This window comes from Podarcis erhardii (genome assembly GCF_964252035.2).
Source record: "Podarcis erhardii genome assembly, chromosome: 8".
Classification (NCBI taxonomy): Eukaryota; Metazoa; Chordata; class Lepidosauria; order Squamata; family Lacertidae; genus Podarcis; species Podarcis erhardii.
In genome coordinates, this window is record NC_138499.1 from 61,603,191 (window position 1) to 61,624,729 (window position 21,539).

General features: G+C 41.2%; 1 protein-coding gene across 3 annotated transcripts in view; it reads left to right on the forward strand.

Annotated features, from left to right (window-relative positions):
* CD83 (CD83 molecule) overlaps positions 1-2,887 on the forward strand; it is a 22,782-nt gene extending 19,895 nt beyond the window's left edge. For all 3 annotated transcript variants that reach the window (XM_081873473.1, XM_081873472.1, XM_081873474.1), the window contains 2 exons: positions 89-186; positions 2,176-2,887. In XM_081873473.1, the coding sequence (XP_081729599.1) occupies positions 89-186; positions 2,176-2,262 (185 nt within the window). In that variant the 3' untranslated portion in view covers positions 2,263-2,887. The remainder of the gene's footprint in view (positions 1-88; positions 187-2,175) is intronic.
* The last annotated feature ends 18,652 nt before the right edge of the window (positions 2,888-21,539 follow it).

Consider the following 21,539-nt stretch of genomic DNA (forward strand, 5'->3'; position numbering starts at 1 on the left):
GTACAATATGATGGACTGTTTTTTTTAACTTCTATTGCACACAAATCACTCAAGGTTCCATAAATTAACTATCTATTTTGCCTTCCAGACTGTCCTGAAGATGCAAAATTTCAAAAATACAGAACAGAACTTGTGATGTTGTGCTCTCTTGGGTTTTTCTACTTGCTGCTCATCTTCTTTGCTTGTGTAAGTACTTTCAGATTGTTTCCAACATCCCCATTGGGCCCCATTTCAGATGCAGTCATCAGCGTTGTCACGAGGGGAAGTGTGAGTGGGACTGTGTCATAAGAGCTTTGTGGTTTGCATGCTGCAGTTTAGGGCTGCCCTGCAACATGCTCTCCCACACACCCAACTCATAACAGTTTTATTCTTACTTGATGGGAAAATACAAGTACAAATATTATCATTGTGAATGCTGTGTGGATTATGGCTGTAATAGTGTCACAGGCACCTGCTGGATGGGGGCCAGTGTGTCACTGTGGCAACTAACACAGGTTCATCCTCTAACATCAAGTCAGGACAGATGTGCAGCTAGAGAGTAAAGAGAAGGTACAAGGCTGATGACTTGGAGCTAGACGAACAGTCAGTTAGTCCAGTAGGGAGAGGCTGTCTGAGCTGCATCCTTTACTCTGACAGAGAGGAACTAGACCAATCAGCAGCTCTGTAGCGCCAACCAGGATACGATTGGTTCCCTGTATCACCTGATGCCCTGGTTCCATACCCCTTGTTGCATTATATTCTGTTTATATTGGTAGATAATATTACACAAAAGAGAAATGACGAAGATAGTATCTTACTATCTTGGAACTACAGCTTTTCAGAACTCCACTTATAACCTATTATTCATTTATAAACTGATGATTTGTTACCTCTGAGCTGGGGCTCTCTACTAGTCAAAAATAATCTTGCTGTAAGGTTCATTAGAAAACAGTAATTTATACTGTATACAATACTTTTTCATTATCATGACCCCATTTTGAAGCCCTGGAGGGCTAATGCCAGTCACTTTAGACAATACTGAGTTAAATGGACCAATGGTTTGACTCAGAATAAGGTGGCTTCCTATGTTCACTGACATAAATGTTTTCTGGTGACTGTGGTGAGAAGATAATATAGTTTGGCTAAAAGATGCCTTTCATACACATTTGGAGGAACAGCTGAAGTTGTTTTTGCTTTGTTTTGGATACTCACAAGACTTTGGCAGTAATTTGTGCTGAGGTTGACTTGATAAATCTTGAAGGAAGTTGCTAAATTGAAAACAGAGGAAGAAGCAGAAGATTGATCTCTTTGGCTCTCTATTGTGAAAATTGCTAAAATCAATAACAAGGCCTTGTTGTTTCTCCACATATAAAAATTATAAATTCGATTTGCTGTTGAAGCTTTGTGGGTATTTTGGTGTGTTGTTTTTTAAGCAGAACCTTATGCTGCAGATGACCATCTCAATGAAGAAATTAATGTGACATATTCCCTGCATGGGAATAGAGGCTCACACACACTAAATCAGTTTTCATTAATGTTTAATATTGCCTAAATCTCAAAAAGGAAATGTTTTACTGTTTAATATACCCATTGCTATTTCTGTCTGTTGACCTTCCTATGAATTTAAAGGTACACGTGTTTATGGCGTAAGTTGGAACTAGATATTGATACTGTTTCATAACCGAAGCAAGACTTTGAATCTCATAATGGTATATCTGCAGTCACATTTCAGACACCCCTGTTGAAGGGGTTGCAATATATTTCAAATAAAGAAGAGGTAAGTGTTTGGGACAACTGGAAAAATAAAGGAATGAGAATCAAAAAGCAAGACTCTGATAAGGTTTATCAGTTTATGAATAGTGTGAAGGGCAAAGAAGAATCGCTTTATCCAACTCAGATCACTCATTACAACTGACTGACAGGACAAAGAAGAGGAAGTATGTGTTTATACAACACATAATTCACTTTTGGAATTCGCTACCATAACAGATCACACTTCCACTCTTGAAGACTACTGTTCAGTGAAAATGAAATGAAACTGTTTTTAAAAAAATGCAAGTTTCAATGGGGGAAAATGAATGAAAAGGTATTCTGGGATTTTATTGCTAGATTCTTAACACTGTAAGACTATAGTTAAATATGCATTTTCCCTACAATTCTTATAAATGCTCATTTCAGCAATTCTTTCTTTCCTAGATATGCCTAAAGAAGGATGGATCTTCAGGTTATCAAAAGGCCAGAGAAAAACACATAAACAGTTGTTACCTCGTCAGTACCTGTTGAAAGGATGGCTTCCAGTGCCCAATATAGAACAGCCCCTGCAAAGATAAACTTCTTCAAGGTTCTGTCCTGGCTGATTTTGTTGAGCGCACTGGGGGTTCGTCAACAGTCATTACTGCAAGACTATTGGGTGGTATGGACATTTAATGCACTGTTTCACCAGAGTATTCTGAATGTTTTTAAATTGCTCACTCCAGCTGGGGAAGTTTTCAGAGAACATAGTTTCATTCACTACAATATGAACTTTTAGCATCAGCCATACCATTGTCACGGAAGATTATAAGCCTAATATTGGCATCCTGTCTTGTTTATGTATCTTAATCTCTTTTGAGTCTTTGTTCTTAATATGCAAAAATGTGCTATGGACTAGGCTTGGCCCCTTAACCTGGCACATAAATTATTGATTGAACCAGCTCTTTCAATAGCCACAGCTATTGCAATATATATTTTAAGAGAATAATGCGTCTTCAAGTGATCGAACAGCCAAATGAGAGGAAACATCACTGGAACCTCTGTCTCAAATGTAGAGCTGATAGTCTGCGTTTACATGTGTATCTACTGAAAATTATAGAGTGCACAGAAATGATTTCTTAGACTGATCTTCATTTAAAGAGAAGGTATCTGAGTATTACTATTTTTATTTTATTTATTACATTTGCATACTGCCCTTCATCTGAAGACCACAGGGTGGTTCAGAACATTAAAAAAAAAACCAAAATACACAATAAAACAAAAGCAAACCAATAACCCCCCTACCACAAACACATTTAAAAGGCAACAGAACATTAATCAGGCAGAGGCCTGGTTATAGAGGAATGTTTTCACCTAAAGATTGTCAGCATCGCCCTGAGCCAGTGTCACCAACTGGACTCATGCACTTCAACCCCGACTGGGCTAGGCGAGCTGGGTAGCACTTCCAGAGTCCACCTTTTAAAAAGGAACAGGTCAAAGTGCTGTGGACTCACAGCTTATTCCACAATGCAGTCGTCACACAGCAGAGTATGGCAGAGTCTGGCAGTGTATAAACAACTCGGAGAGTAGCTCTGTAGAATATCTTCTTTTATTCTATAACTACAACTATAATACAAAACTATATACAGAGCTAAATAGGTCTAAGCATTAATGAATGCTGCACTGAGTGTCTGCAGCTGCTCTTAGCAGCAACCTTATCTCTACACACGATCTCTAACACTCAGTCTCTCTCTGTCTCCGACACACTGACTGACTGACTGACTTGGTGCTGGAGCTTAATAAGTAGAAAGCAGAACACTGCTCCTCCTCTCTGGAGAATCAGCAGACTCGTCAGGAGATTCTTGGATATGGGTGTTGTGACGTGGGGTTTGTGATTTCAGCTCTCTTGACATAATATGCTGGAGACAGTTCTCTAGTAACACTTCTTTATTAAAAGCAACAAGACTCAAACCTGAGGAGGGGAGAGCTACATTTATAGGGACAGGGAACTAGCTAGAAAGGATACATTTTGGAGGGAACAATATCAGGCAATCACAGTCCTGCCTTTTGGAGGCAACCAATAAGACAGAGGATCCAAATACAGCAGCTTAAATGAACCAATAGTAGCTGTACCCTCTGGAACCAAAAGGCAGTTACTTTACCCTAATGCAATTACAGACAATAATAATACAGATATAAAATCCTTTGACTCAATACACAACAATGGGAGGGGTGAAATCTCCTCAAAGATATGTAATGAAGGCGCCAGGAGAGCCTCCCTGGGGAGAGCATTCCACAAACAGGGAGCCACTACAGAAAAGGCCTTTTCTTGTGTTGCCACCCTCCAGACCTCTTGTGGAGGAGGAATATGAAGAAGGGTCTCGGATGATGATTGTAGGGTCCATGTCGGTTCATATGGGGAGAGGCAGTCCTTGAGACATTGTGGTCCTGAGCCGTTTAAGGCTTTATAGGTCCAAACCAGCACTTTGAACCGGGCCTGGAAACTAACTGGCAGGCGGTATAGTCAGGCCAGGATCAGTGTAATATACTCAAATTGTCTTGCCCTGGTGAGTAACCTGGCCACTAAATTCTGCAGCAGCTGAAACTTCCGAACCATCTTCAAAGGCAACTGCACATAGAGTTGCAGTAAACTGACCTAGAAGTTAGCAAAGCATAGGCAACAGAAATTAGACTACCCTGTCCAAATAGGGGTACAGCTGGGCCACCAGCCGAAGCTGATGGAAGGCAGTCCACGCCACCGAGGCCACCTGAGCCTCAAGCAACTGCAAAGGATTCAGGAGTACCGCTAAACTATTCACCCCACTGGGGACACCTCTACATAATGAAGAGAGTGTAGCTTTCAAATAGCCACGCACCACTTGCAATTTTTAAAAAAATATATATATTCTGGATCTCTCATTCATGCATCCACACATTTACTGTTGTGAGCATGACAGAACGGAAAGCATTAAAATGTTGTGCCTATTTGATTGAAGGTTTACATCTTCACCAACTGGGAGCAGTATTAGAATTTTGTAAAAATCCCCTGGTACTTAAACAATTCCCTCCAGAAATCCTGTCTTTTTAGAAACTCTGAAAATATCTGCTTATTCAATCCATCACTGTAAACAGCAGATGATTTTCTTCTTTCCATTTCCAAAGATCATATGGAAGCAATTGCAAGAATGTAAATGTGAACAACAAGGGACAAAGCAGAATTTCAAATATGCCCTATTGATTATTTGGAGAGACCATGTTTCAGAAATGCAACTCATAATAGATGTTGCTAGGGAAAAAATGTGTAAGCTGCAATGGGAACTTGTTGAAGGGTGGGGTATAAATCTCTGAACTTAACAAAAATAATCATATGGTGGCTCCAGTCCTTCTTGGAGGATCAATCCAAGAAGGTGGTGATGGGGAAGTTCTGTTATGCTCCATGGTTACTGGCTTATGGGGGAATAATTCTTTTTAACATCTGTAAAACTGCAGAGGGAGATCATCTGGAAGACTGGGCTATGATAACACTAATATGGGGATCACATTTGGTTCTACCTCTCTTTTCCATCTGCAAAAGGCAGGAGGCTGTGGGACTTTTGAACTGGTTTTAGGGTGGATAAGGGTGAGCAAGCTGAAATCAATCAGATAAAGCCATGGACTGGGAAATCAGCCCAAGTGGATAGAGGTGTGCACTTGATCATGGATGAGGCTGTACTGTTTCTATTCCAAGCTCACAGCTTTGTGGTTCTCCAGGAGAGCACAGTCTATGGAAGTGCAGGTGGCATTGAAGGCTAGCAGTGCCGTCTATCAACTTAGGCGGCTACTCCACCCGTCAGACCTAGCCATGTGCTTGTTACATCTAGGCTAGACTACTGTGATGCTCTCTGTGTGCAGCTGCCTTTGAAGATGGTTTGGAAACTTAAGTGGGTATAAAGAAATTTAGTTGGTGGGGTGGCAGCCAATCAGTTATGGAATTCACTCCTCACTGAACTACACCTGGCCTCTTCTGTGCAAGGCTCTAATGGAACTTTAAAAAGCTCAAGTATCCTAGCTAGGTTTCCCATACCTGGGCCCAACTTTCTTGCCACTGTGCCACCTGTTCTCCACTGAAAAAGTGTTTCCTCCAAAAGGTCACCAGAGTTCTGTTACAACTAAACATTCCATGTGATGTGTGTGTGTGTATGTTCCAACTAACTACCGCGTTCCCGTCATTCATTGGAGCTGCGATAAGCATTATCCGCATGTGTAATTCTGCATTATGAAAAAAGCTTCTAAAATATGAGACAATCCTTAAAACATGCAACATCTGGCAAACTGTGCGCTAGCTAGGAATTGAGGAATTTGACCTTTAATATGTTTTTCATGTATGAGTATCCCTAAGGTTTATACTGAACTATATAGATTATATATTAAAGATTTGAAACCTCTTAACCTGTAAGTCGCTTGGAACACCCAATTTATTTTTACCAGGCTCCTTCCCAAATGAGAATAAAGAATTCAGCTTTTCAGATTTTAAAGGCTCTCCTCTCAAATTGGAACACATCAAAACTGCTTCCTGAAAATGTTGGGGAATAGTTGCACTGTGTTCCCATGTACTCTTTGGAGACTGTCACAATGCATCATTATTAGGTCACTTGTAAGACAAATGCCTGGAGGGAAGTATGAAATGAATTGAGTTTTGTAGATTTAAATTATTGTGTGGGATCATTCTGGTTTTAATATATACCCAGGGGAGGTCTCCTAGAGGAACATGGGGACTTTATAATAAGAATCATTCCTTGGCTAGAGATCTTTATCTCATTATAGAAATAATTCACTAGGGTGGGTGTGTGCGTGCACCCTGAGAAAAAGTGGAGTTACAATGAAAGGAAAACTTTCAAGGCTGCCAGATGAAATATCTTCATGGAGCCGTGTACAGAGATGGTCAGCCAAGATAAATAGGCTAGGGAGGTTAACTGGTTTAGCATCAGACAGGCCTAGCAGGCAACACCCAGGAGGTCGTTAAGATCAGAATCTGGGTATATAAATATATACACATTGGGCAATGCGTAGATATTGGTCACAATACAGAAATGGAGGCATGGGAACAATTGTAGAATATGGATATACAATTATTTTACAGCATGCTATGGAATAAGAGAAAATTATATGAAAAAGTTATAAAGGTGGTACCTAACACCTTGTAGGTTGGCAAAAATGTATGAATCAAAATTAAATAAATGTTGGAAATGTAAAGAGAAAGATGTGGTGGTCTTGCAATAAGGTTAAAGCTTAGTGGGAAATGATATATAAAGAACTGGGGGGAAAACCCAGAAGCTTTTCTTTTGGGGATAATGGGATCAGAGCTGACTGCGTTCTGGGAGACAAAAGACAAACAAGTAAAATCTTCAATGATACATTGGGCAATAGATATTGGTCACAATATAGAAATGGAGGCATGGGAACGATTGTAGAATATGGATACAAAATTTGCCGCAAGCTATAGTATAAGGTATAGGGCGGGCTGGTGTGGAGGACTCCCTGGTCCTGAATAGGGTAACTGTGCCCCTGAAGGACCAGGTGCGTAGCCTGGGAGTCATTTTGGACTCACAGCTGTCCATGGAGGCACAGGTCAATTCTGTATCCAGGGCAGCTGTCTACCAACTCCACCTGGTACGCAGGCTGAGACCCTACCTGCCCGTGGACTGTCTCGCCAGAGTGGTGCATGCTCTAGTTATCTCCCGCTTGGACTACTGCAATGCGCTCTACCTGGGGCTACCTTTGAAGGTGACTCGGAAACTACAGCTAATCCAGAATGCGGCAGCTAGACTGGTGACTGGGGGCGGCCGCCGAGACCACATAACACTGGTCTTGAAAGACCTACATTGGCTCCCAGTACGTTTCTGAGCACAATTCAAAGTGCAGGTGTTGACCTTTAAAGCCCTAAACGGCCTCGGCCCAGTATACCTGAAGGAGCGTCTCCACCCCCATCGTTCTGCCCGGACGCTGAGGTCCAGCGCCGAGGGCCTTCTGGCGGTTCCCTCATTGCGAGAAGCAAAGTTACAGGGAACCAGGCAGAGGGCCTTCTCGGTAGTGGCGCCCGCCCTGTGGAATGCCCTCCCATCAGATGTCAAAGCGATAAACAACTACCTGACATTCAGAAGACATCTTAAGGCAGCCCTGCTCAGGGAAGTTTTTAATCTGTGATATTTTACTGTATTTTTGGTTTCTATGGAAGCCGCCCAGAGTGGCTGGGGAAACCCAGCCAGATGGGCGGGGTACAAATAATAAATTATTATTATTATTATTATTATTATTAGAGAAAATTGTATGAAAATGTTATATAGATGGGCATGCATACTTATGGTATGACAAAGTTAAGATCAATAAGGCCTTTAAGAACCATATTGTCAGGAAAGCAGTGTTTAATGTCTGGACAAAATATAAAGACTTATTGGAAAATAAAACCCCAAGGTGGCTTTCACCTCTGGAGGCTAAGGCCCGAAAAAGACCCAATATGGAGGCCAAATGGCCAAAATATTGGGAAATATTAGAAAAAGATGGAGACAATTGGAAATTGCAGAGTTTGGAGAAAATGAAGGATAAGGTGCGAGACTGGTTACATTATGCTCAGATTAAAGAAGTTTTTAAAAATGACAAAAAGTTAGGGTTCCAGGTGGAGAAATCGAAGTTAGAAACAGAATTGTTAGAACCAAAGACCAAGGTACTATCTAGAATGTATAACTTGCTGCTAAAATGGAATACACAAGACGAAATGGTTAAATCGGCTATGATAAAATGGGCACAGGACATTGGGCATAACATTATGTTTGAGGACTGGGAAAGGTTGTGGACCACTGGGCTGAACTTCACCGCATGTAATGCTCTGAAGGAAAATGTAATGAAAATGATATATAGATGGTACATGACCCCAGTTAAACTTGCCAAAATATACCATTCGTCTGATAATAAATGTTGGAAATGTAAAGAAAATGAAGGAACATTCTTTCACCTCTGGTGGACATGCCCTAAGGTGAAGGTCTTCTGGGAAATGATATATAATGAGCTGAAAAAGGTATTTAAGTATACCTTCACAAAGAAACCAGAGGCCTTCCTTCTGGGTATTGTCGGCCAGAAGGTGTTAAAGAAGGATCGAACATTTTTTATGTATGCAACAACGGCAGCAAGGATTCTCATCGCAAAAAACTGGAAAACTCAAGATCTACCCACACTGGAAGAGTGGCAGATGCAGCTGATGGACTATATGCAACTGGCCGAGATGACTGGCAGAATCCGTGATCTGGGAGAAGAGAAGATGGAGGAAGACTGGGAGAAATTCAAGATGTATCTACAAAAACATTGTAATTTGGTTGAATGTTAAGAAGGATGCTAGATTATAAAAAATTGGCCACCACTAAACTAGATTTAAATTTGATGATAAGTGAGACTAAAGAAAATATAAAATTTTTTGGAAGAAGTGCTAGATTATATTTGAATGAGTGGACATGAGATTGTAAACAAGTTGATAATTTGTTTGGAAAAAAATTTTAACGATGTAAATGGGAGCGGGAGACGTGAGGGGGTCCAAAGAAGTGATGAAATTGTTGTGATAGAAGTAAGATCGTTTATTATTTGTGCATTTATATTTAAAAACTTTAATAAATATTTATATATAAAAAAAAGAAAATGTTATATAGATGATACCTAACACCTAGTAGATTGGCAAAAATGAATAAATCAAAATGAAATATGTGTTGGAAATGTAAAGAGAAAGAAGGTACCTTCTTCCATATGTGGTGGTCTTGCAATAAGGTTAAAGCCTAGTGGGAAATGATATATAAAGAACTGAAAAAGATGTTTAAGATAACATTTGTAAAAAACAACAACCAGAAGCTTTTCTTTTGGAGATAATGGGATCAGAGCTGCCTGCATCCTGCCCGTCAAGCTAACTGATGTGTGTCTATGCCTAAATAATGGAAATCATAATGTTTATCTGAAGTCTAGGACTTTGCAGTAACCCTCATTCTAGAAGAAAGGAAAGCCTCCCATGACTGCATTCTGGGATGTTATTCAAGAACTGAAAGATGTACAGTTTGTGCATAACTGTCATAATGTTACTTTATGCTATACATGTCAAAAGCTTCACTACGACTGAATCTATGACATCAGTGGAATTCGGTGGGAGAGATTTTCCAGTTTTTGCCAGAAAGTTCATGTGGCGACTGGAATAGAGCTTCAGATGTTCATTTTCATTTGAGTGTTCATTAGGTTAGCAAAGCATCCCTTTCTATCAGGGATTTCTGAGCTACTCCGACACACTCCAGAGACATGTCCTGCCCAAGTCTCATGAAGAGTGCAATGTGATGAGTGTGGTGCAGACCTTGCTTGCTTCTTACAGTTTTTGAAATAATGTCACAGGAAATGAATTTCAATTCCTTTAAATGCAATTAGATTTGACAAGATTTCTCATGGTGAAAGACTAGGTTACAACACATGGTAAAGTTCTCATTCAGTTCATGAAGCCGTAGGTAGCTCTTCATAGTACAAATTAAATTAATCAAAATGGGTAAAAAGCTAATGATCCACTTGGGAGCAAAATTAGCTCCTTAATGAAAGAAATGGAGTTAAGAAAATTATAATAGAATGTTAGCAGATGTGCCCTTTGGAAATTATAAATTTGCAAAAACAGATCCCCTTATGTAGATTAGTTGAATTATCACTAAATTTCACCCTGGAGATGTGACGTGAACATATGCATTAGGATCTGTTCAGAGATGTGACCATTTCCACTGTTGATAGGCCCAAATTTCTGAACAGAAATTATTCTGAGTTAAAGGCTGCCTATGAAGAAAGAGTAATTGTTTGTTTTCATTTTTCCAGGGTGGTTTGTGTATGGTACACATCATTAGGGATTAGCACTCAGGTAGTCACAGTTTTACACAGGTGACTGTATTTGGTAATAGATGTAGCATTTAAAATTATAACACAGGTGCTGTTAACACCCCTCCAATAGGTTTTATATGAGCAAGGAACATATATGGCACAAGGGGAAACATATTATGGAACTGTATATGTGAATAATGAAAATGTACGACTGGTGTGATTCCCTGATCCATCCACATCATATAACTGGTGGTAGAAAATTAATTTGTAAAGCAAGGGAAAGCAGTGATATTCTGCCCTACAATTCTGAGGAAGGGAAAATTGGTGGGTACTCTGCCAGGTGAAAAGTTGCAGGCTGTACAAATAGTTCATTGCCGTTAAAAGGCTGAGGGGGACCACAAGGTATTTGTCTCAGCCATGCCAGTAAAGTGGCTCAAGAAAAGGAGCCAGGCTGGCAGGGAGCCAGGCTTGCAGCAGGGATGCCTATCCATGAGGGCAGCAGATCCCAAGGTAGATCTTTGCCCACCCCCTTGTTCCTGATGTACATCTTCATTCACCACTTCTTCCCTGGTGGTGGCCCGGGGTGTGTGTGGACAGATGCCATTTTGTTGTTCATCTCAGGCGCCACAATGTTTGGGCTGGCCTTGACTTATGTAGGACAATATTATATCATATTTTTGAAAGCATTTTTACTCAGAAGTAAGTCCCACTGAGTTCAATAGGGCTTACTCTCTGGAATGTGCCTGATCATTAACACAGTTTCCATTATTATTATTATTATTATTATTATTATTATTATTATTATTATTATTACAGTCATAATACTTCATAGAATTTCTCAAATGACCTATTACTCTCTGAGGAGATATACTTAATGTTGAATGAAAGCCAGATACACACAGAGAGAATTTTACTACTTGGAGAGACTAACTCTTTTCCAGCCTTTTTCAAACTCCTTTTTATGCCCTTAAAGAACAAATGTGTTGAGGTGTGTGTGTGTGTGTGTGAGAGAGAGAGAGAGAGTGTTTGTACGCAAACACACATGCGTGGGGTGTGGGGGGGGGTCTTTGCCCAGGACGACAGAAAACCTAGTTTCGGCCCTGAACAGGGCCCATCCACTCCTTCACACACACCCAACATGCTCCAGAAGGTCTCCCAACCCTCCCAAGCAGATTTTGGAAGATGTGCAGGAGACTAGAAGTGTGGCGGTGGCCAGGAGGGGGGGGCGGATCAGAGAAACTAGAAGTCCTATTGTGCAACTGACTTTCCATTGTTAAAGTGGACAAACAGTATTGGATGCTGCCCTGAGCAAAGCCTAGATAAATAACTATCTTTCTGACATGCATAGAATTGCAGTTCCATGGTGCAACACTATCCATGCAGTGATATTTGAGCTTATCAAGGGGACCATATTTTCCAATAAAAATAAACATTTTGAGAAAGTGGAAGTTCTGAAGTTGAACGTCTCTGAAATTTCCTAAATCCAGGCAATATTGCCCTTGTTTCCTACAGTCACACTGAAAGGATAAACACACAATGCAATGCTTGTTACTTGTCTGGTATTTCCCCCTTTTACTGCCACTCAGTAAACGTCTGTAAAGAACTGTGTTTTATTTTGGGATGTTTCTTCATCTTAGAGTCTCTTTTTATTGTTTATTGGAAGTTTCGTCTGCTGTTTGGATTTTAAAACCAATAAATGATTATACAGATTCAGAAGTCTATTAAATGTTTTAAGTAGTTTAAGTAGTGGAGTAGAAGGAACGTATTTTATTCAAATCAACACTGTTTCCTAGAAATCAATGGACCACAGAGACAAAGCCTTTTGGATTCAGTCTGAACAAATAAATTACCATGTTGGCAAACCATTCCTGGTTTCTGTTTGTTTGCTGCTTTATCTTTTGTGGTTTTTATTAGTGCATTTATTTAATATGCCATTTATTATGTTTGTTATATGAATTGGTTTTTAACAGCCTGGATGGTGGGAGATGCATTTCCAAAACATCTGGAGGGTAACAGGGTTGAGCAAGGCCTTCTTTGTAACATCCACACAAGCACTCCCTGCACAAAAGGGATTGTGAAGTACATCAAGTCCACTAAATATAGAAAAGATTGTTGGAGCATGAGCGGAAAGTAAAGAGTTACTAGCGCTCCTCTGGCAATGCTTGCAGAAGTGCTAGAGGAGCCTGTGCAGTACTCTTAACAGGCCAGTTCTATAGCAGTTCTCAAGATGTTGCTTATGCAAGAAGAATAAGGTTTTTGGATTGAGGGCAGGATTCCTAATTCAATCTGCAGTTCAGTCCATGGCTTCAGAAACCAAACAGTCCACTGGATGTTACTCCTTTAAGTCCGAAGTGACCCAACCCAGTTTGTGTGAGCATTGGAGCTCCAACCATCACAAGGTTTACAGTGGCCCCACAAGCAAACCTCCCCCTTCCCTTGAAAGCAATGCCGTGCTCCCCTCTCCAGCAATATTCTTACGTGGGTACCTTCTCCAGTCTTCACTTGCAACCTCCAGGGTCCCATCAGCAGCTACACTTGGGAAAGGCAAGGCTCGCTGAGCTATAAGCAGTGGTCCAAGTTTAAGGTGTCCAGAATGAGCTTAGTGAGGTCACAACTGCACAGAAGCAACAGAGTTGTTCCAATGGGGCAGCATGCCCACCCACCAAGGTTTTATGGATGTAGCAAGGTGTGCTTGTATGCAACACTCTCATGCCCTGCAAGACGGCTGAGAATGCAGATACTCACTGTATTAGGGAGGAGGCATCTATTCCCAGGGATGGGAGTGCTGCCAGGGCAACCAGGCTGTGTGCTCCTATTCTGACTCCAGTTCCTCCATTCCTAGTGGTGGGCTGATGCCCTTCCTGGATTTCACTGCTGTTCTTTTTTCCCTAGGAAGGAAAACAGGAGATGAGGGTCCTGCTTCCCCAGCTGGGCACCCAAATCAGGGGAGGAAAAGTACTAGCCTCCTCCATCCCCTGTTCCCCAGTGATCCTCCTGTTTCCTCTCCTTGTCCTTCTTTCTCTACCACTCCATTCTTGACCCCAGGACCCAAGACAATACCACAGGAAAAGTAATAGGCCTTAGAGCAGTTGGGAGAGAGACACAGGAGAGGGGATTCCACCTAGTCAATGGGATATAGCATCTGGGTGCTGAAGGTTCTGTAGTTTGTTTCTGGAAGAGTGCATTAAAAGCAATCCATAGACGGTAGTTCTACCTCAGTGATATTAACATACCTGTTGGGTACAATATTCCCAGGCTGTTGGGGGCATCGTAGTCAATGGGGCACATATGTTCATTTCTGTGGTAGAAATGTCTGCAGGTAGTTAGGTTTTTAGGATGAGGTACACTAGGATGGGGACGCAGGTGGTTGCTTGGTCCCTGCTCCTGCCAACCTAGCAGTTCAAAAGCACGTCAAAGTGCAAGTAGATAAATAGGTACCACTCTGGCGGGAAGGTAAATGGCATTTCCGGGCGCTGCTCCGTTTCACCAGAAGTGGCTTAGTCATGCTGGCCACATGACCCGGAAGCTGTACGCCGGCTCCCTCGGCCAATGAAGCGAGATGAGCGCCGCAACCCCAGAGTCAGTCGCAACTAGACTTAATGGTCAGGGGTTCTTTTACCTTTACCTTTACACTAGGATGAGAGGGAGTGTTGTAGGACTTGATTAGTTACATGGTAGTTCCTCCCAGACATGTCATTATACAACTGTGGCAGAACAACAGGACTTTTATTATAGACCTCTCATACAATGAACGCTGGAAAATTCTTATTGCAGAGAAGCATAAGCATCAAGTCCCTGCCACCAGACACCAAGCTAAGCAGGATACCATTATTATTATTATTTTCCTTTTTCAGAATGGAGCTTTACTTTTCATATTAGTAAGACATAGTATATTTCCAGCTCAATATATGGCAATTTGGAAAAATAATTAATGATTCAAGTGTTTGGAGAATCAGAATGAACTAATGTTGTGATGGCTTATGTCTACCTGTCTGACAAATATGATCATAGTCTTCTATATTTGACCAGAAGGATAAATATTATTTTAGCTCAGCTGTTGTGCCACTGCAGTTGCTAGGCCCCTGAAAGGGAATAGCTTTTTTAAAAAAAATTATTGGCATTTCTGTTTGATACATGCATCAAATAAATTAAGGGGCGGAAATCTCCCTAGAATTTTCGTAAAAGTACTTCCCACTTCACAGGCAAATTATGGCTGATGTTGCTTGTGGTGACCTTGGAAAGTAAAAAAAACAACGCATCCAGATTTATGATGTAATGTTTGCATTACATTTTTTCTTCTCCAACCGAGGTTCTTCTTAAGATTGCCATCATTCTGAAACCACTTAGGTTGTTTCTCATTATTCTCTCTCTCTTGAATTCTGGTGCCTTCTGACAACTTTGATATCTTTGATCTGACATTCTCTTGTAAACTATTTACATATTGACTGCTGACAATCAAATGCTTTTAAAAGATAGGAATTAGGTTTGATTGTCAGCAACCAATGTGTAAATAGTTTGCAAGAAACTGTCAGATCTAGGATATAAAAGTTGTCTGAAGGTACCAGAATTCAAGAGAGAGAGAACAATGAGAAACAACCTAAGTGGTTTCAGAATGATGTCAATCTTAACAAGAACCTGGGATGGTAAAGAGAAAATGTAATGCAAATGTTACATAATAAATCTGGATGCAATGAACCAAGAGAAGGAGTACATTTTAAGTGGAACAGTAATTCACAGCAAGCGGACCAGAAAAAGAAATTTGCTCCTGGGGTTATTTTAGTAAAACCCTTGCAACCATTAGGACAATGTATGACTCTTGTATAAAAGCCAAATAGGATAGTGGAGTGAATAAGGGAATAGAATATAAATCAGAAGAAATTATAATGTTACTGCACAAGGCACTTCACATCTTCATTGGGAATGCTGCACTCAAGTCTTTCTCCCCTCTCCTGCAAAGGACATGAATACCCTGGAGTGAGGTCAACTGAGGACAGACTAAAACATTTTAGATTTAAGGAAGGTTTCCTGCTAGTGAAACGATGCTTTTCTCACCAGAGAAGACAGGATTTTTGTGGTGACTAAATAAAAGTATCCAGGAAGTAAAAAGGTCAGGCTGGCCCAGTCTCTCTGAGATTAGTCCCTGTCCCACTTTTTCCTGATGAATGGTTTTGATAAATTACTAGTCTTGTACTGTGTCAAAGCAAATGCCTACATCTCTCAAGGCTGAATCTTAGCTATCTGTCCCCTGCCTGCCAATCCAGCTGTGGATATATAACCGAGTCAACAAGTCATTTGCTTTAGTCTTCATGCAAACTTGATGCCTGCATAGCACTTAAAGAATCTCTTTTGAATGTTTTCTTCCTCATATACTCCATCTTAAGACTTTCACCAGATGCAGCCATGGGTGGCTTGAGCACCAGCCAGTATTTTCTCACTCTCTGTCCTCCTTCCCTTGTGTTTTTGTTACCATCCAGTCTGAGTAAGAGTTCTGAAGAACTCAAAAGCTAGCATACTATTTCGTGACATTTTGGTTGGCCTAATAAAGGTATTGACTCATGCATTTTTCTTATGCAATGGCCTGGTGCGCACACAATGCTAAGCCATGGTTTGTTCACACTATGATTTGTTTAATAAACCGTAAGTTACCCACAAGTTGCCCACAGACACCACCCTACCAAGTCTTTCTTTTTCTAGTCTTCTGGATAGAGACATTAAAGTTTTGTAATTCAGTGGGTGTGGAAGGCCCTGTTGCTCTCATGGCACGTGACATTGGCTCCAGAGCTAGTTTTCTGTGTTGAAGATTCTGTAGCATGCCCTTCCCACCCACCGTATAAATGAATTGGGCTGCAAGCCTTAAAATCAGCTTCACCTTGCTCTACTTTTAGAAGTGAAGCAGGTGATGACAGGGAACAGGGCCTTCTCTGCTGTGGTACCCTTAGAATTCCCTCTACAAAGACTTTTTTTCTCATGAAGTTGATTGTACCTGCGGCCCTGGTACAATTTTTGTTTTGTTTTCAATGTCAGACACAAACATCATATTTATCCAGGGCTTTAATCCATTTTACTCAGTGCTGGTTGTTTTATTCTGTTGTGTTTTTTACTGTTTAACTGCAATAAAACAAAAAAGGTATTCCTATGATTATCATCATTGCATGAGGAAATCTAATTCTTCATTGTAAATCCCTGTTCTAGACTCCTGCTTATTGTGGGCATATTTCATACACTACCCAAAGAGCTCTAGATTTATTTCTTTTATTTATTTCAGTTAAGAATTGCTTGCCACAAAACATCCCAAAGCAATTTAACAATAAAAATCAAGTCCAATATAGATACAGACTGGGATAAAAATCTCTGCTTTAAAAGTCTTGTTGGACAAAGGTCTTCCGTGGGCTCCAAAAAGGTAATAGAGATGGCATCTGTTTTGTATGTTACAGGAAGGAATTCCAAAGGGTAGGTTTTGCCACAGTAAAGACTGCTTCCTACATTGTGGGGAATGGACCTCTTGATAAGCTTGTGTTTGCAGGAGATGATGTACTGCAGAGTGAAGTGGTCAACTGCATAGAATAGTGTTGAGATTGTATTCTAAGTATTCTGATCTCAATCTGCATAAGGTATCTTAAATTTTGTCTGGCAGCTAACTGGCAGCCAGTGCAAACTTTTCAGCATCAGCAATGTAACAGGTGCCAATATTCTGGCCCAGCGAACACTCAAGCCACTGCATTTTGTACTAACTGCAGTTTCTGGGCCAGCCTCTGGGGAGCCCCACAAAGACGATATTTCAGTAATCCAATGTAGACGATAAAGGGATCCCTACTATACTTAGCATTTGTGGTTTACTTTTAAATAGTTGTGCTCCCACGCAGGGCCAAGCATAAAGTTGGCACCTCAGTTGTATACATTTTTAAAGCAGTACAAATATTATGGCACAAATCTGCTTCCTTTGAGAACTCAGGGTTTGAATAAGTGCATGTCAAAATATCTGTGCATAACCTGACACTTCCTTCCTTATAGGTATGAATGACTGTGTTTGGAGACTGCATGAATGAAAAGAGCATTGGAGCCTGCCAAATCTATAGCCACTTTGAAGGGACTGCATTTTTTCTTTTTTGGGGTGGAAAAATGTCAATATTTTTTCAAGGTGACTATAGGGAAATGAAGTTCAAACTTTACACACTTCGGGTAAGAACAATATATGACCCTCCTGAACAATACAGCAGAATACATACCTGTATGATAAACCTCCACAACACAGCCAGGCAGTTCCTGCTGAGATTTAAGAAAAATTGGCTACAGATACAATCAACTTCATGAGAAAAAAAGACAGGAAATAGGAAGTAGAACAGTGATGACTACGTTTTGCTAAGTGTGCCATGAATCAAGTTCAGTCTATGAGACAATGTTACTCTGCTGTGCTGTACAGTGCGAATACAGCCCCCTGCACCTCGGAGTGTTGCATTTATTTATTTATTCCTCCAGCTCCAGTTAGCCAGGTGGTCTAGGAAGTATGTTCTAATGGTGCTTAAATGTGGCTTATAAATGGTTTTAATTAATTGCGAATCCTCAAGATGGGAGCGATACTAGCCTACCTTATGTGTATGCTGCAAGGATTATTGAGATAATGTACATTAAGTGCTTTGAGCACTGGAAATGAACTATTTTTATCTTAAGTAGGGAAAGAGGAGTCTTTCATTTGTTTACTTTTCAGATTCCAAACTTTTCCCAAGGTTGTAATACAAGATATAATGCATTTAGAAATGTGTACATTGAGATAAAACACACAATTTAAATACATATTTTGTGATAATACATATTTAACTACTCATTACTGTAGGTTTTTCTTCTTCCAAAAAACAGATTTATGTGGAGACAGCACAATATGGATTTATGAATGAACATGTACAAAACTGACATGGGATGGAAATAGACTGACCTGTCCACACCAATGCAAAGCATTCTGTCACAGACATCCCTTGTTTTAAATGCATAATCCTTGTTCAGAAGTATCCCAGACTATAATAGTGCCTCATAGATCAAATAATTCCTGCCTTGTTAAACAATCACTCCCCCAGGAATGGAAATATTAAACCTAACGTAGAAAAGAGTAATCACACTGAAAGGACAGAACAGGGTGGTCATGTTTCCTTACAGAGAACAGCCCTCTGTTTGAAGTCTTTCTTCCTTTCTTCCTAACTCACCTTTGGGCAATCATTGTCCCTCCCTAGCCTGCCCTGCAGGGTTCTTGGGAGGATAAAACGAGGAGGAGCAGAACTGCATACACCACCTTATGATCTTTGGAGGAAAGGTGGGCTATAAATGTGATAAAATAATATGTGAAGACTTCATTGGTCCAGTTCTGGTTTAAATATAAAGAACGATAAGAAGGCAGAGCCCTTTCAGGTGCCTATACAAAAAGAGGCTGGATTCATTGCAACTATCCTCCTGCGCCTTCTTCTCCTACCAACCCTTTCCTCAGGAGTCACCTTGAAAAGCTAAAAGCAACACAGGCTCTTTTCATTGTCAGCTGCAAACCGTGAAACCTCTTGCATGTGCCGGAAGATGCTCTTCTCAACAGAGGCCTAACAGCCATTGCCAACAGCTGGTTACTTCCCTAATCTTTCCCTCCCTACAGATTTTCCATCTCAGGCCAATTTTGCACCTGATGGGAAGTTTTGTGCTCATTTTTTTCTTTTAAGTCTCTTTTGAAGTTGCCTCTTCTGCCAGAACTGCAACAAGCTGCTTGGCAGCAGCCTTATTATTATTGTCGTTGTCGTCGCTTCCCATCCCAAAGCTCTCCAAGGGAGAGGAAAACAGACACACACTCCGCCCAATCAGCTATCATGCTCCGAGCACAGCCCGCCTCCGACAGCCTCTTTTCTAACTGGCTGCTGCCTGTTGCTAACCCACGTGACCGCCTCGCGCCTCACGCCGCCTGTTATGTCTGTCTCCCAGAGCCAAGGCTTTGCTTTGCGTGGTGCGTGCAGCCCGCTTGCTCTCCTGCGGCTGTCTATGGGCGCCGCCGGCCAGCCTCCACTCAATGTTGGGAGAAGTTCAGGCGTTTGGTCTCACTCGCACAATACCTGATTCAGCCCTTGCAAAAGCTCGCCGCCGCAGGGAAGCTGCTGTGCTCCTTGTGGACGGAAGATGGCACTGGAGGTCCTCCTTGGTTCGACCAACCGAGGTGGTTTCCCTCCGCCCCTCCCACTCCACTCCGTGTTTCTGTATATTTATTTATTATTTTTAATTTAGCCCCTTAATAATAAAATCGCAAGGTCGACTCATTCATTCATACCACTTCTCCCTCTTAACATGCTTGGAGATGGGCGCGAACCAGCTGTGCAAAACATCCTTGAACGCTGGGAAAGTTTTTATTCGGAATCTAAATCCAGGTGTACCATCGCTCTGTACCTGCGACGCAATCCCCGAGGAAGATAGTTCAGACTGTCTCCTGACTTAAAACAAGCTTTGTTTTTCTTTGTTTGAGTGGCATCCTCTTGGCTCCGTAGCTCTGAAACCCATGGACACAACTCCTGGTGCTGACCGTGTGAATTTAGCTACCTGTTGGGGTCAGAATCTCCCCTAAAAGTTAAAAACGATGCACCTGCTTCTAGCTTTGCTCCAGGGCAGACAAATAGCAGGGGTGACTAAGGGTGCTTATGCTCAGCTTCACTTTTTCTTGACATTCTTGTTAGTTACATTATATGTTTTAACAGAACTTTTTGTGTGTAAGAAAGGTTTTTAAACATGCTCTGCCACTATTTTTCCTTTTTTAAAAATAGATGTTTTCCTTAAAAAGGCAGATCTCACCACAATTAAGTATGTTGATTTTTGTAGGTTGTTTTGAATTTCCTTTTCTATCCCTTTATTAGTTTACATTTTTTACGTATTATATTCTGTATTTATTATTTTATAGAAAATATTATTTTACAGAAAATAATAAATACACAATAAATAATGTTCTGGTAAGCTGCAGTTTAGGCCTGGGTGAACAGAAAGGCCTTCTTCACCTGGCCTCAAAAACACCACCTTCTTCTTCTTTGGCAATCACTCGTAGCCGAGTAAGATTGTATTCCATAAACAAACACGGTTTTAACAATGAGTCCGTAAGTGACTGTGGAGGCCAATTCTGGATCCACACATCCTTCCACAGTGGGGACATTGGTTTCTGGGCGGGAGTTGATCTCGGTGTCAGGTGAATCTCCCTGCCAAGGCTATTCCGTAACCTGGGTGCCAGTACTAAAAAGGTCTCATTCCTTGGTTATTTGCTTCCATTCTTCATTTGGTGGGGCTCTGGAAGTAGGGTTTGGAAAATCTTTAAGGTTCAGAGATGGCCTTTCTGGTAGCCTGGTCTTACGCCTTTTGTGGTTTTAAAGGTTAAAACCAGCACCTTCTACTGCACCTGGAAACAGACTGAAGCCAGTGCAGCTGCGAAAGCAAAAGTGTATTATGGTCAAACTGTCCAGTGCCAAGTTCTGTTCACTGATCATAATGTCATTGCAAGACAGTTAGTTGCCTTTTTAAGAGCTGTTGGCTGCTACAGCTTTGGGGAGACTGTGGTTCCATGGGAGCTTCTGGCTGGAGTCTTCAGGTGTCAGGCCAGAGAGGTGCTGGCAGAATGGCATCCTCCTGTGTTGAGCTTCCAGGGCAGTGAGGACTCTCATTCTTCCCCCAAATCCATAGCATTGTCCTCTGAGGAGGAGGAAGCAGACCATGAGGTCATATCTTGACACCATTATCAGCACTCGTTAGAGATGGCTATAGGGCCAACACTGTCATCTGCTTGCTCTGTCATGCAGCCAGATTATTATTTTTTCATTCCACATGGAAATGATAACCACTTTCCTCTTCCTCTCTGCTGAAATTCAATCTGGCCACAGAACAAAGTGTTCAGACAGCCTCGTGGCCAGTGCCAGTTGAGCACTGAGCTCACTGTGCAATCAGGACCAATTTTCAGTTGCACAGATCAACCATTA